The 14913-nt window shown below is 38.6% G+C and overlaps 1 protein-coding gene across 1 annotated transcript in view; it reads right to left on the minus strand.

The window, feature by feature from the left end:
* Positions 1-6464, minus strand: part of cunh1orf52 (chromosome unknown C1orf52 homolog) — a 10268-nt gene extending 3804 nt beyond the window's left edge. Inside the window, exons 1-2 of the mRNA XM_035653589.1 lie at positions 6336-6464; positions 6162-6230 (exon numbers count right to left, since the gene is read on the minus strand). Coding sequence (XP_035509482.1) covers positions 6162-6230; positions 6336-6464 — 198 coding nt within the window. The remainder of the gene's footprint in view (positions 1-6161; positions 6231-6335) is intronic.
* Positions 6465-14913: the final 8449 nt, after the last annotated feature.

Consider the following 14913-nt stretch of genomic DNA (forward strand, 5'->3'; position numbering starts at 1 on the left):
TACATGTTCAACATTTTCACTTATATTGCAGTGCAGACATACATGAATATATGTTACATTAATGCACTTTTCTTCTGATTTTATCTTTGCACATTGCAAATATTGTTATATGTCACACTGCTAACTTGCAGATTCTCCAGTCATTTTTTTTCTTTTGCACATTTCTGTACTGTTTTTATATGTTTCTATGTTTAATTGTTATGCACCAGCTTATGAAGGTAAATTCCTTTTATGTGAAAACCTTCTTGGCAATAAACCTGATTCTGATTCTACTATTATCTCTATTCCCCTCACCCAATAAAAATAATGTCTTATTTAAACCAATGTAAGATCAAATCTTAGTCTAGATATAACTACCTCTTCTCTTCTATTTCTTCCTTTAACACTCTGTGCTCTAACAGTATGTTCTACCCTCCCTCCCCCCCAAATCTGAGATATTTTGTTTTTAAATAGTGCTTTTGCCAAAGTGAAATGTCCATTATATGCTCATATTTAGTGCTCTTTTAGCCACCCTCTCTGCAAATTCACTACCCTTAATTCCCACAGGTGCAGGTACCAAACAAAACATCTATCCCCAAGCTCTGAATTCTATAGAAACATTTCTAACATTAAATCCTCCCTAATTGACTTCACAGACTGCAAACTTGCTTCACTTCTTCCACCCACTGAAGACCAATAATTACAGACATCTTCTCAGCTGTATAAACGGATCATTTATTCGATATTCTATTTCCTAAATATATTTGAAATTGTGGAATATAGACTCCTGTTCCCACATCATGTGAGAACAGGAGTCTATATTCTGCGTCAGTAAATATCTGTAGATAATTGTAAAATTACTTCTTTGCACACTCTTTAACTTTACATCCAATTTTTCTTTAACTCCATGATTGTAAGGTATGCTTCAGGAAAAAGCCATGGGGTTGACATTGCTTATTGGACTATGGGAGTTTGGCTTTACTTGTTATTTTCCAACCGAAACCATTTCCCTTAAATCGATTATGCTCCCAACAATCATTTAATACACTTTTGGTGAGGTTTTCATCTCCACGTCCTCTCAGACGAATCCAATAAGCTAATACAGTTTTGTCCTTCTAAACTCTTGTGGGATTTGTTCCGATTCTGCAAGTGCAGCATTTCTTGGAGTTGATATCATTGCACCAAAGCAAGCCAAGTAAAAACAAAACAAGAAAACTATACTGCTGGTACTGAGCTTCAAGTACTTTTTTTCAGGAGAGTAAACAGTTTTAATAGTAATAATAATGAATATATTTTTTTCTGCAAACAGCTGCTTGGTCAGTGTTTAGTCATTCAACTTTAAACAGTGCTTCCATAACACCTGGCAGTGAGGCTTGGCGCTGCGGTCATGCTTCAGTTGCAGCCCAAATAGCCTCCAGATGTCACTGTTAAGCTATTCATTTATTCAAGTTGCTCTGACATCAAAATGAAACAAAAATAAGTTTTCCTGAACAACTGAACAATTTTTCATTATTTATTTATTGTTTATTTGTATAGTAAAGTATGTATCATAAACAAATGCCTCACACCACAGCATTTATAGCCTGAGCTAATTTGCACTTGATTTGAATACATTTCTGAAATTCAATTTCCGTTTTGTTTTTTCTTTTGTTATATAACTATTTATGCAATAATGTGATGTCACTGCAGCAAACATATTCTGATAGCCCAGGTTATATAACTATGATTACACAAATATGTCACTTAATACATGTTTTTACGGCCTGCAGAGGAGAGACAGCCACTGCTACATTGCCTGGTCTGAGCTGTTTTGTAGACTAACCTACTCACCTTTCTCACCCACATGCCCTGTTATACACCTGTTTGTATTCAAAACGCAATATAAGTATATATGGAAATGGAAATAAAGATGACCATTATGATGCAGTTTCCTCCTTTAAAGTGCATGACTTTATATTATTTAAACTGTTTAAGTCTTGTTTACCATCTCCGTTTGGAAAATAGCCTATAATACATCAAATAAAATACATACGTGATCAGGTATATTCAATGTGTTAGAGTTCATGGAGTTTTTAAAAGAAACCCAAGACAGCAAGGTCGTTAACATGTTTTGACCACTAGAGTGCAGTATAGTCACACCAGTGAGACAATGAGCCATCCCAAAATAAAAAGTAGTGAGGAGCTGACAGGAACTGAACACAGAGTCAGTGGTCTGATTATTGTCTACTCTGGTTTGAAACTTTATACAACATGCTTCATGTTTACTGAACCACTCAAAGATGTCCATCCAGTGAAGATCCTTTATTTTATTCCCATTAAATTTACGAGAATCTCATGACAATTTATCAGAGGCTTAAACCAACACTTACACCACCCTCAAAACACTGAAGGGTTCAGACCATCACCTCTTCCCAGTCACACCACTTCAGCTGATGATTTAGTGCTGTTTGGAGAACCTAAATATTAAAAAGTCTGTCGTGGGTTTTCTTAAGTCTGCCAGACTTAGAGGGGCCACCATTTGCTTCCATGCACAGGTCAAATACAGACTAAAATGCACAGGGTAGACAAGCAAACATAAATCTACAAAATATACTGCCTACAATTTCTGTCACCCTTCCTCCTTTTCTTCCTGTCCCTCCCTCCATGCACAGAAATAACAATACAGATGCTTCAAATGAGATGTTTTGCATTTTTAGGTGAGCTGGAGGTCAGATCTGTGCAGAGATTTACTGGAAGTCCAGTCCTAACAGATCCTGAAGGTAAAAGTTCATGTGCAAAAAAATACTTGCATTTCTTTCAGTATAGGCCCAGGAATTGTCTTCCCTGTTGTGAGTGATCACTTCATTTATCTTAAAAATTTCTTTTTTACTGTAGTAGCTGGAATATCATAATCAATTACCAGCAGTGGCAGTATTAGTAATAGCTCTAAAATGAGTTGTTGTTGAGTGATTTTTGTACTAGAAACAGATACAGAAGAACTAGCAAGGGTTGCAAAATAATTCTGACAAATGACTTACTAACACATTGCTACCAACAGAGATGAAATATAGTAGAATATAACCTGAATTAAACAATGTATTTGATCATCTGTAAGGTCTAATGTAAGCTGGCTGCAGCCTCAGAAATCTTCTTTTTTCCTTATGAAAACATAAATGAACCTAAAACAGGGATGGGTATGACTGTCAGGATATATTTCGTACGATTGCAACCCCTGTTTATTCCCTTTGGAGTTTTACACTGCTCATGTTTGTTGCCAGCTAATGACACACTGTAATGTTGTAACTTCTGAGCAAGCCGAAGGCTGCCAGGTGATACACACTCTCCTCTTCTCTCCTCTCCAAAGTTAAATCTGTGTTATATTTTTGTTTATATTTTTGAGCTATTTTAGCTCTGAGGTTGACTGATAGTGTCAGTTCTCTTTCAGCCAGAGCTAATGACTAAAAGGAAACCTTCACTGTCTTCTTATGTAAGTCCTTTCTACAAATCCCTATCCTTTAAAATAAAACCGGCTGCGGATGTGACTACAGATTCTTGGAACCAAGCTTCTAGAGGTTGTACCCTGTTTTTCTTTTATTCCCACTGCTAAGCTTCACTGTAATTGAATAAATAAATTAAATCAATTTGTTCTTTGCTTCGGCATTCAAAATGTATGTGTTTTAAAACAAAAGATGCTGTGAGATAATTCCACTTCTTCACAGTCCAATTTCCCCTTCTTCCTGAATTGAAAAAAGGCCAAATGTGCCAGATTGATTTAACTTACATCAAGAAAATTGATTCTTAATAATTTTCACAACAAGTAGTTATTTTTAACTCTTCTTACAGCAGTTCTCCTACAAGATAGCTAGTTTTCCTCTTACCAGTCCCACACACTACTAGGACAGCATTATACTCCAGCTCCTTTCATATGAACTAAAGTTTTATGATGAATGTGAGTTGTTTTTCTAATCATATTTTTGTCTTTTGACCAACTTGGGGACGCAATCTGGGGAAAAAAGTGTCAATCCAGCAGGGAGGATACTGTCCTGTATCCGGTACAATTGGCTCTTTCCTTTGGCTTACATTTTTTCTTCAGTCTCCACAGAGGCTGACCATGATGTGAGAAATTCCCCATGGAGGTGAAAGGCCACACCTCTCCACGTCTCTGTTTAATTTAGCTATTCATAATATCTTGAATGTCTTTATTTTATCCATGGGCTTAGCTCAGGTCAAGACACATCTGTGACAGCATATCAGTGAGTTAGTTTACTCTGTTCTCATACAGCAGTGGATCGATATTTCATCTCCCTTTTTAACTTTTCTACAATTTATAAGAGTGAGACTAATTCAAGCTAACTAGGACTTTCCCAACAAATTAACCCCTATTTGCTGAGAAAAGGCATAAAATCTCCTCATATGTTTTGTTGAAGGCACATTGGGTCATTCTGAGCATTTTTGGATCTTAATGGTTGAAGTCCTGTTTATGTTTTGGATAATTATACCCACAGTCCATCTTGAAGTTACCAAACAACACCTGGAGAATTAAAAAAAAAAGTGGTTTGGTGATGTGCCTGTAAAACCCAGATGGAAGTTTTCACTCTTTTTTTTACCAACAGATAAACAATGCAGGCCAGATTTGTTCCTGAAATTGTGTTGCAGACCCTTCTGGCACAATGCATCTATTTAATCCAAGGTGCAATCCAGTCAGTTTTAGTCACTGATTTTCACCTAAATGTGCTCATATGAATGTAAACTATAAGAGTTAGTAACAGAATATTGGGTTTAAACAACTCCAGTCTAGCTGATGCCACTGATGTGACCTTTGACCTCAAGCTCTGTTGATGTAGCGGAATAACACAGGAGTTAGAATAGTGACCTTAAAAAGGTTAATATTGAGGGCCCACACGGTCATGTCAAGTTCATTGTCTATATTCAGTGGACGTGGATGGGGTCTTTATGCTTGGGTTAGTTTTTTGTATTTTGGAGAAGTCATGTAAGGATCAACCAGCGTTTCTATACATGCAATGTCCCTATAATCCACAAGATTCAAGTCTGTAACTAATTAGTGCTGCCTAACTCATAAAAGACTGGACCCCTAAGATAAATGATTGTTTGTGTTTATGAACTACTATTTCAATTCAGTTTTATTTGTAAAGTGCCAAATCAGACACGATGCAAATAGATAAGGCCTAGACCTTACCTCCTATAAAATTAAATGATGATGTGATAAAATACATCTAAAAAAACCTTGACCTCACTCCTTTAATTCTGGCTAGTTAACACATTTTTACATTAAGAACATATATTTGAGTAAAGAAGCGTAGATGATGCTGTACATACAGTATGATATACTAAAGTTGATGGTGTGTAGATGCAGGTTCTGTATACGTGAGCTGGTGAGACCAATTCTTACCAATTCTAGTGTTACAGATTGGCCCCTCTCCTGAATGTAAATGAATTTATTTAACCAGGTCATATTTTAACATATATTATCAATGTAAAACAATTAAAAGTTTACAACATTCACATAAACCACAATAAGATAGGAAATGTAAGGCATTACAAAGAGAATAGCTTAACTATTAACAGTTGCATTCTTCATGAAACATTTCATTTGTACTTTATTACTCAACATGCTGCTACTCTGCTACTGAACAAGATCAAAAAATAAAAAAGGTGTCAACCTCAACTAAGGTAACACCTGTGGAAATCAATTATTCATGCTCAACTTCTATTCCAGCATTACCAGATATATATCTATCATCGCTCCTTTGATCCTTCTTCCATATCTTTTTTCCATTTGAATTCAACAGTGATATGATTATCTGGAAAAGGGCTGAGGTGGAAATAACATGTGGTGTCATGACTGGTCGTTTTTCCCCCTTTTTTTTCTGCAAGAAAAAAAAAGAAAGAGACTCACCTGAAGTCAAGAAGTGCCGTTCAGGTTAAAACATGCATTTTTATATTTAAACATGGGGCATGCAATAGGAAAATTTACTAATTCACCCCTCATCATGTGTTCTTCCTCCTCTCTACTTTTCTTAACTTTTAATTCCTTTTCTTCTGTTCTCTGTTTATCAGGCACAAGTATGTATCCACAGTCCCTTCATACATTACAGACACGTGCACACATACCCTCCACCAGTGTTTTCTCTGGTCACTTAACACTTTTCAGACCTGAGAGGTGACATTCTTTGGCTCATTACATTAACTCGAGGCTCTGTTTGCACCGCGGCCTGTCGGGGCTCGTGGCTGGAGTCCGGAACGGGATCCAACTGATGTGGCAAGAAGAGAGAAAGAGAAAAAAAAGAGAGAAAGAGAAGAGACGAGGGGGTTGCTGGGAGAAGGTGTGGGAGATCTGGGTCAAAAGGACAGTTTGCGGGCGAGTGGGGTGGGATGTGGTGTGGGCAGGGGTGGGTGTTGGGGGTGATCATCCCCATCACATGTTCCACGGTGTCCTGCAGTGTGGATGGCTGTGGGCTAAGCACACACAGCACACTCAACCCCATGCCCTTCCTGATGCTTTGATTTTCACCGCTTTCCCCTCCTCTACAACCCCACAACCTCCACAACATGCCCATACAGACACCACAAACACACACACACCTTGAGTTCTCGACTGTACTCTGAACAATTCATTCATACAGAAGTTCAAAGGTATTATAGAGGTAGACAGGGAGTTAGTGTGCGCAGGTCATTTTTTTCACTGCTATACAGTTTATGATGGGATGTCAGAATGATAAATGATTACTGTATGAGGTAACCACACTGTCAGTTTTTGATTACGGGTCTTCATGTTCAACCCACAACTGTGTTAAAACATGCAGGGGAGAAAAGCCAAACCTAACCCCCCAGTCAAAAATATTAAATATTTTAGCTGCATTCATAGTTTGGTAACATATAGAAAATGTCTGCCTGGAAACTCTCAGAACAATCCCATTCTTAGTTGTGGCTTTTTTTTAAAAACTCCTCTATGTTATGGTGGTGCCAACAGGTCCAATTTTAAATCCTTACTGTCAGATGATCTGGCTGTAGGCTGCGGCTGTCAACATTTGCATCTTTTGGCTCTTGGCTATTCATTTTTCTTGTAAAGCTTAGTGGTCTTTCAATTGCGTGGTTTCAAGTCTTGAAAACATGTAACTATAGTGCTTCTTTTTCTTTACCAGATGTAGATATTCTTTAAAAGTAATGCTTAGATGTTTTCTTGAAACATACAATGAAAAGAAAGACAGAATTTAACCCTGACATGTTTGCTTTTTGACCTTTAACATTCGCTGCAGTACTTCATCAAACAGTTGCCAAATCCCATCTTGTCTATTATTAACAGACAACAGAGAGACTTACACAGGACCTTAAGGGGTGCAAAAATAAACAGACAGGCGAGAGTGTTTCTATGATCTTGCGGATGAGGTTCAAGTTTGCTGTCTGCAAAACAGATTGGTCACTGCATGGAAAAGCCTCCCTGTCTGTATGTTCTGCACATGTCACAGAAGAATGCTTTGAGCCGATGCCAGCAACATCTACTTTTCGAATGCATAATTCAAATGGCCCCAGTCACTTCTGTCCGCCAATCATCTCTACGAACATGAGAGGAGATTGAAGAGTTGATAACCCGTTAGTAAATAAATATAGTTACAGTTTATAGGAGAGGATCTGAAGCACAGTATAATGACTCTAATACAAATTCTAAACTGGTAGTCTTTCCAGTGCTGCAGCTCATACTGTAGCACCTACAGAAGAAACATTACCGGAACAAAAAGCTCTCTGTCAAAGGAAACATCAAAGCTTTTTCTCATTTGTTTCTAGCTGATTGCAAAAAAGATATGTCCTCAATTCAGAAGTGAACTGTCAAGTCTAAGGAAGTACTGTACATGTATAAATACCATGTAAGAAAGGGATTTTCCCTTTAACGAGAGGAAGAGGCTGTGTTCAGAAATCATTGGCCTTCAGGCTACTTATTATGCTCTGGCCCTATTTTATCAAGAATGCATTACTGGACATGGATGAAAAACATGTGCATGCTTCATTTGCAAAACAGTGCAAGTGGACAACATGAAAGAATCATGAGAACAACAGAACTCGCATCTGTTGGGGATTTCTTAGATTTTACAACTAACTCTGAGAACCCCAAAGTAGATCTGATCTGTCAGTCCACAACTTTTTTCCAGTCTTAAATATCTCTATTAGCTCGATTGTCATGCAATTTGGTACAAACATTAATTTTTCCTTCAGGATGAATCTTAATGACTTGTGATCCCAAGTTTTCATTGACATTTATCAGGTCAAAACTACTGGCATTCCCATCATCCTCAGCTGTACTTGTACTGTGTTTAGTGTTAATAAGCAAATATTAGCAACATCCGCAAATAAGATGGTGAAAATGGAACCATTACACCTGCTAAACATCAGCAAGTTACCATACGGTTTAGTGTTTAGCTCAAAGCACGTCTTTGCTCCAGCCTTGACTTCATCTCTAAGTTTATACCAGAAATTGCTGTTGTTGTGCACAAACAAACAAGATATTTGTAACACCAAACTCTCTTTTATCAGGTTTAAACTTTTAACTAGACTGGAAAACCGACAATGGCTGAAGCAATACTTACACGATATTTTGGGGAAATGCTTTCTTGCAGAGAGTTAGATTAGAAGATTGTTTCCCTATGCTTCCAGTCTTTATGCTAAGCTAAGCTAATAGTCTGTTTAGTTAGCGGTTTCTCAGCAAGAAAGTGAACAGGCATATTTCCCACAATGTCTAACTGTTCCTCTAAACATTAACTAATAATTATTCTCCTTCTGCAATGGCCTGGCAGTATGAGAACAGCTAGAGGGTTTACCCTGCACCCAGCTCTCTGCACCGTCTGTTCCTTTGCCAGTCTTTCTCCTGCTGTAGGTCTGCTGTGTGATGGGGCGTGTAGGAAAAGGATTGGGGGCACATTTCACACCTTGGGGGCAGCTTGGTGGGGGGTTGGCAGCAGCTTGATGAACAGAGTGCACCTGGCTCAGAGTCGAGGTCCCCAAGTCTCCCTGGTACAGACATGGTTTACAGATCAAAGCAGGGTAATCTCTGCTCCATCCAGTCACACACTCCTCCCACACCGTCTCCTCCTTAGAGTCCTTCTATTGTTTCATCTCCTAAACTCCTAACCCTCCGAAGCTTCTACAATCTGCACCCCTATGAAACACACCTCATCCTCTTTCCTATGTTTGAACTACCTGTTTCCCTTGATGCCCATGGTGAACCCTGAAGCCCTGGCTGTGGGATTTTCTGACTCATTAGCTCTGCTCAGTCAAGTGGAGCAGCCTGCAGATTCCTTCCAGCCAAATTCATCAACCCAGCCAGGGGCTCCGACTGTGAGGTGATAAGAGTGAGGAGGCTCCAGCCATCGGACCCCGCCGCGACTTTGTTTAGTGTGAAATGAGATGAGGAGGAGGGGGACGCGGAGGAGCAGGAAGGGAGAAGGATGCGAGTGCTAATCAAGGCCTGCAGATGGGTTTTGATGCGTCGGATATGAGCAGCAGGGCAGCACCGCACCCTAACGCAGTGCAGCGTATTTAACACAGCTTAGCAGTGTAGTTACGGGAGTGTTAACGCCTGTCAGTTATACGACTCCTCGTCTTGGCAGCAGGTGTCTGTTTGACCCTGGGTCTAATGTGCAGACGGTGTCCTGTTGACCTGGACGGTTTGAAGCCACAGGACTAGCACAGAACAACATGCAAATAAGGGGAACACCTTTTCACACCGACATTCTGAAAATGTTTACTGTTGACCCTAACTGTTTAAATGATGATAATTGCTCTCATCACACGTTTTCTGACATTTTTTTGGACGTATCTGAATAAAAAAAAAAGTTGGAAAGACTTGTAAGGTTATTTGTTCTGAAGAAACATGATGTGTATAAAGCTTTATCATCATTAGCTGAAATCTACTTTAAAGGAATACTCCACCGAACACTACTACTTGGCATGAAAGATGTCTCTGAGAAGGTTGTAGCTTGTTTCTTCTCAGAGGAGGGCACACTGTAGTCAGCTTTGATAGCACATACAGATCAATTGAACATACAGAATAGAGGAGAAGTGGCTGATGCAGGAGCAACAAGTCCTCCAAACTAAACAACAGCATAGGTGTGTCACGGCCTTCCAAAATTTATGATCACAACAACAATTCACAAGCATAGAGTGCTGCAAGGATGACATATTTTTGTAGGTCAAGGAGGTTAGCGTCGCTCCACGAACAAAAGGCCTTCCCTTTTGGATTATTGCAGAAAATAAGTTCTGGGGCGAACAAAGATTTATGAGACAAGTAAACACCCCATTCGCCAGGAGTAACGTTAGGCTATAAAGTAACTACACTACTACAACACTAAACTTCCGATTGGAATCAAAATTGTGTAATTAAAATTTACAAGTTGGAAAGTTTGAGTTAGAATATTTTGCTAGAGCATGGGTGTAAATACAGTGAGGCTGTAAAAGTGGACAATTGAGTACAGATAATAAGTCTCAGTGTTCAGCGTGCTGACGTTTAATGTCACCCAAAACCTCTAATGTAATTTAGCCACTTGTTAGCAACCAACTTTTTTAAGACACATAACACTTAAAATTCATAAGTAGGGTATTTTTTGACTGATTTCATGTTTTAGAACAAAAGTTTGTGTGAAAGATTTGTTATTGACCTTTTTTCAAGCACTCGCCCAAGAACCTTTTCAAAACACCTATTGACTGGATTCGGAAGTGCAAAAAAACAAAAAAAACAACCTGTAAACACGTTAACCTTATAAAGTTGTTGGCAAACATTTGCCTCTTACAGATCCAACAGACACGGAGCAACAGTATTAGCAGCCATTTTTAGTCTTGTTTCTGGCCACGGGTTCACTCTTGGCTCTTTATCTGCTAAATGCTCCACTGTGTTCACCAGCTAGACCTCGATCGCAATTCCCTCACTTCATCCCTCCCTTCCAAGCACAAAGGAGAAACTACAGTGGCCACGAAATGCGTAAAAAACGTGAATGGCCCTATCTATTAGTCCCTTACTGTAGAAATATGAATATTCCATTTCTGTCAATAGATCCTCCTAAATGTTACACACTGGACCTTTGGAAAATTGGATCTTACTTCACACAATTTGTTTAATTATTGTTTTTATCTGCAGAATCTATCCAGAATGTCCCCACAATGCCTCCGTGTGCTTTCTTAATGAAAGAAGGTTTGCTGTGCTATAACAATGTCACACTAGTACTACTTCATTCTCTGCAGGAGTGGCTTGAGTGTTTTGCTGTGAAACAGGGTCACCATTGGAATAACTAAATAACTAAATCCAAGATAGCGCTGTGTTTTGCTCAGGGGCAAGCTTCAAACATTTCAGAGCCACATATTAAGAATATAATAGGCTGTGAGTACTCTAAAAAACACTATATATGGGGAAAAGAGTTCAGGTCTTTAAATGTAAGCTTCTCGTTATTTGACATTCATGATTTAAAATGGAGATTTTTATGCTCAGGCTGGTGGGGATTATGTACTTAAAGGCTGCAAGAGGACAGAGATCAAACACACACTTCTGTTTGGTCAGGAGATTCACAGGGTCCCTCTGTTGGACATTTACAGGAAGAACTCAGAAAAGCCTCTTAAACACTCCCTGTTACGAGAAGACGAAGCCCAGCACCCATGTTACTGCACAGTACAAACTTCACAGGTCAGTAAAGCTACTGTACAGCAGGTTTGTGATGGGCTGGTGCTGATGTAAGTATTTGAGCTGCTGTATTAGATTCCACACAGATTTAATGAGTCAATAGCAAAGCCAGCAGAGCTCTGTGTTTTTTTATTTAACCAGGAACTCCTTGAGCTGTGCTACAAATCAAACCTAAATACAAGTAGAGTTGAAATAGCAGGAGAAATGGGCCAAGGTGCTGAAAAGATTAAATCTCTTCCTCGTAATGGGAATAGGCTTGTTACCAGTTTCCTGCTTTGTTTTACCCATTTCAGGATTCTTCACTCAAATGTTGTTCACAAATGTGCACCTTATTTGTCTTGGCACTGGAAAAAAAAAAAACAGGCGAACAACAGGGGTTATACAGATATAGCCCTGTGAAAGGGGAAGATCAAGTGTCCTTGTCTCTGTGCTGTAAATAAATGCAGAGGAATTAGAGTGAACAAGCAGCCGGAGTCTCTGGAATGACAGCATGGTTATTTAGCTCTGAACCCCCTACCAGCAATGCACAACACACACAGGAAATGAAAATGATAAAAAACTGGAAAAGATCATAAAAAACTCTGGCATTTTGTATTTAATTTTTTTGCTGTTTGCATCACATAACTTTGCAGATAGCCATTTTGTTTATTTTAGCTGCAACAATTTAGGGTTTATTTTCCTTTGTGTCCTCTAGAGGAGAATGCAGTCAGTGTGTAAATCTACCAGCAGGCACTTCACAGAACATGAGGGCCACAGATAATAGTCGTCTTTCTTTTTTTAACTCATGCCACAGGCTGCTCAGTTAGAGGAAATTGTTAACAGGTCTTACTCGACCACTGTCTCGACCACCAAATAGGTTTATTTCCATTTGATTAATCTGAATTGTCAATGTAATGATTAAAAACCTCCTACCTCACAATGTTAGTGTTTGAATTAAAACTTGAATTTGTGCACTTTTATTGGTTCTAATTCTGCTAACCTTAAACGAAAAGGAGTAGTTTGACATTTTGGGAAATTTATTAGCTTTCTTGCCAAAAATTTGATGAGAAGATTGTTACTTTGTCCATTAAATATGAGTTTACAGCCAGGAGACAGTTGGCTTAGCTCAGTACGAACTTGGACACAGGAAAACAAATCTCCAGTTTTTGTACAGGTACAGGTTACACATTTGAGATATAAGGTCTGAATTAGTGAGCTAAAGGAGAGAGCTTGGCTATCTGTTTGCCTGTGCTTCCAGTCTGTATGCCAAGCTGACCTTCTCATCTAACTCTCAGCAAGAGAGTGAATAAGCACATTTCCTAAAATATCAAACTATCCCTGTAAAAATGTTTCTTAAAGTCTTATTAACAATATCTAGATTTTGTTAATATCAAAAGTGCAAAAGGTACAAAGACAATTAGTACAAATGAAGAATAGAGTTTTGCAGTAAAATCATTAGATTAAGTTATTTTAGGGAAGATTTATTCAGTCTTATTACATAATGTAACCACAGCTGACATAACCGCAGTCTTGGCCAGTTTAATGTTTGGGTTTCCATCAAGTCTTGTGTCCAGCAGAGCCAGTCAGCTCAAAACAGTCTGGAAGTCATGACGGTGATGACCTCAGGGGTATCTCCGTCTAGACTGCTTGGATTTTTTATTCTCAGGTTTTCAACAGGATATGTTGCCAGATATTCACGTTGTTTTAATCACAGCTCCACAGCACATGTACAAAACATCTATTCATCTTTAAAAATGAAATGGATAAGAACTGTCCTACTGGGCCACAAGCACTGAGAAATGTATCAACAATTCATCTCAGTGTCTTATTGCCAGACATATTAAAGTGAAATCACCACCTCTAGTATGGCAGTCAGGTAGAATGTTTTGAGTCATATTCAAATATTCATTAATTCATTTGTTTCATCAACAACAAGAAAAAAAGTTTTAGCAAACAATACTCAAACAGGAGGAAATAGTACATTTGTTGGGGACTATTTATAGTCATTTATAGTGACTATTTACAGCAGCAATACCATTTTATGCTACTTTATACAACTACATTTCAGAGGGAAATATTGTACTTACTTTATTCAATTGCATTTATTTGACTGATATAGTTACAATTACTTGTCAGATTAAAATGGACAAATCATTCAATTACAATGCATTACAATATTACACCAGTGGTTCTCAAACTTTTTGGATTGTGATCCCTATCAAAATTTATATAAATCATCTTACACCTCCTTTATCTTGTGATTATTTGAAGAGGGTCACACTCCTTGGAACCATTGAACAAAACTACCAGACTTTATAGTTAAAACTAACTCCACCTCAGCCAGCTACAGCAGTAAAATGCTGCTTATGTATTGATGCATCAGTATTAGCAACCCAATGGTAATACAGTTTACTAGTAATACTTATTATACTTTAAGAAGGGGGTTTTACAACTAGTATTAACATTGTGGTATTGGTACTTAAGTTAATGATCTTCCACCCAATTTGACTTGCAGCCTATAATACATTGCATGTATTTCATTGATACCTACAACAATGAAACAACTACCTTTTTTTTAACAAATATTTATGTCATTACATAGCTTTTCATCTGGGCAGATGTTTCATTCAGCTCTCCATAGATGTAATAATGTCCATCCCTTCTCCCAGAACACTGACCTGCCTTCATCTCATTCATAATCAAACAAGAGCCAAACCATGATTCTAGATCAGTGTTCCTTCCTGGATGTCTCTAAGAAAGCATATGAATGGAGTCCTTTCAGCCAGTTAACTCACACTGTAGGAAATTCTTAATCTTATGTCTTTTTTAATCCAAGAAGTGACCTAAGGCTTTGGTCTTTTATGTCTACAGTATGCAATACTGCTGCTGGCAGCCTGGACAACATACACATATGAGGTAATGATGATGAAGTCTTCTGCTGAGAGCCAGCCACACCAAACCTGGCTGTAACCCTGATAGCAAACACATGAGGTAGTGGTGATTGTCCATCTGTGTCTGGAGCCTGGCTTTTTAACCTGTGTTCTGGCTGACAGGTGGCACTGCCTTGCCCCAGTGGACAGAGAGGCTGCAGGGCAGGAAGCCTGAGCTATTTTTTGCCTTGGTGACGGTAGACAGTGACAGGGGGCAGCTGATGGATAGAGAAGTGTCTGAGCTTCAGCTAGGCCTGACATGCAGGGAACAAAAGGTCCTTGCCATCCATGGGTTTCTGGTAAATGTTTGGTGGGAGTGGAAATTTACTGGGAAAGTTTCATTGTATTCCTATGCCCCTTTTAGAA

The sequence above is a fragment of the Morone saxatilis genome, unplaced genomic scaffold (assembly GCF_004916995.1).
Source record: "Morone saxatilis isolate NCDOM2014 unplaced genomic scaffold, NCSU_SB_2.0 Contig12, whole genome shotgun sequence".
NCBI lineage: Eukaryota > Metazoa > Chordata > Actinopteri > Moronidae > Morone > Morone saxatilis.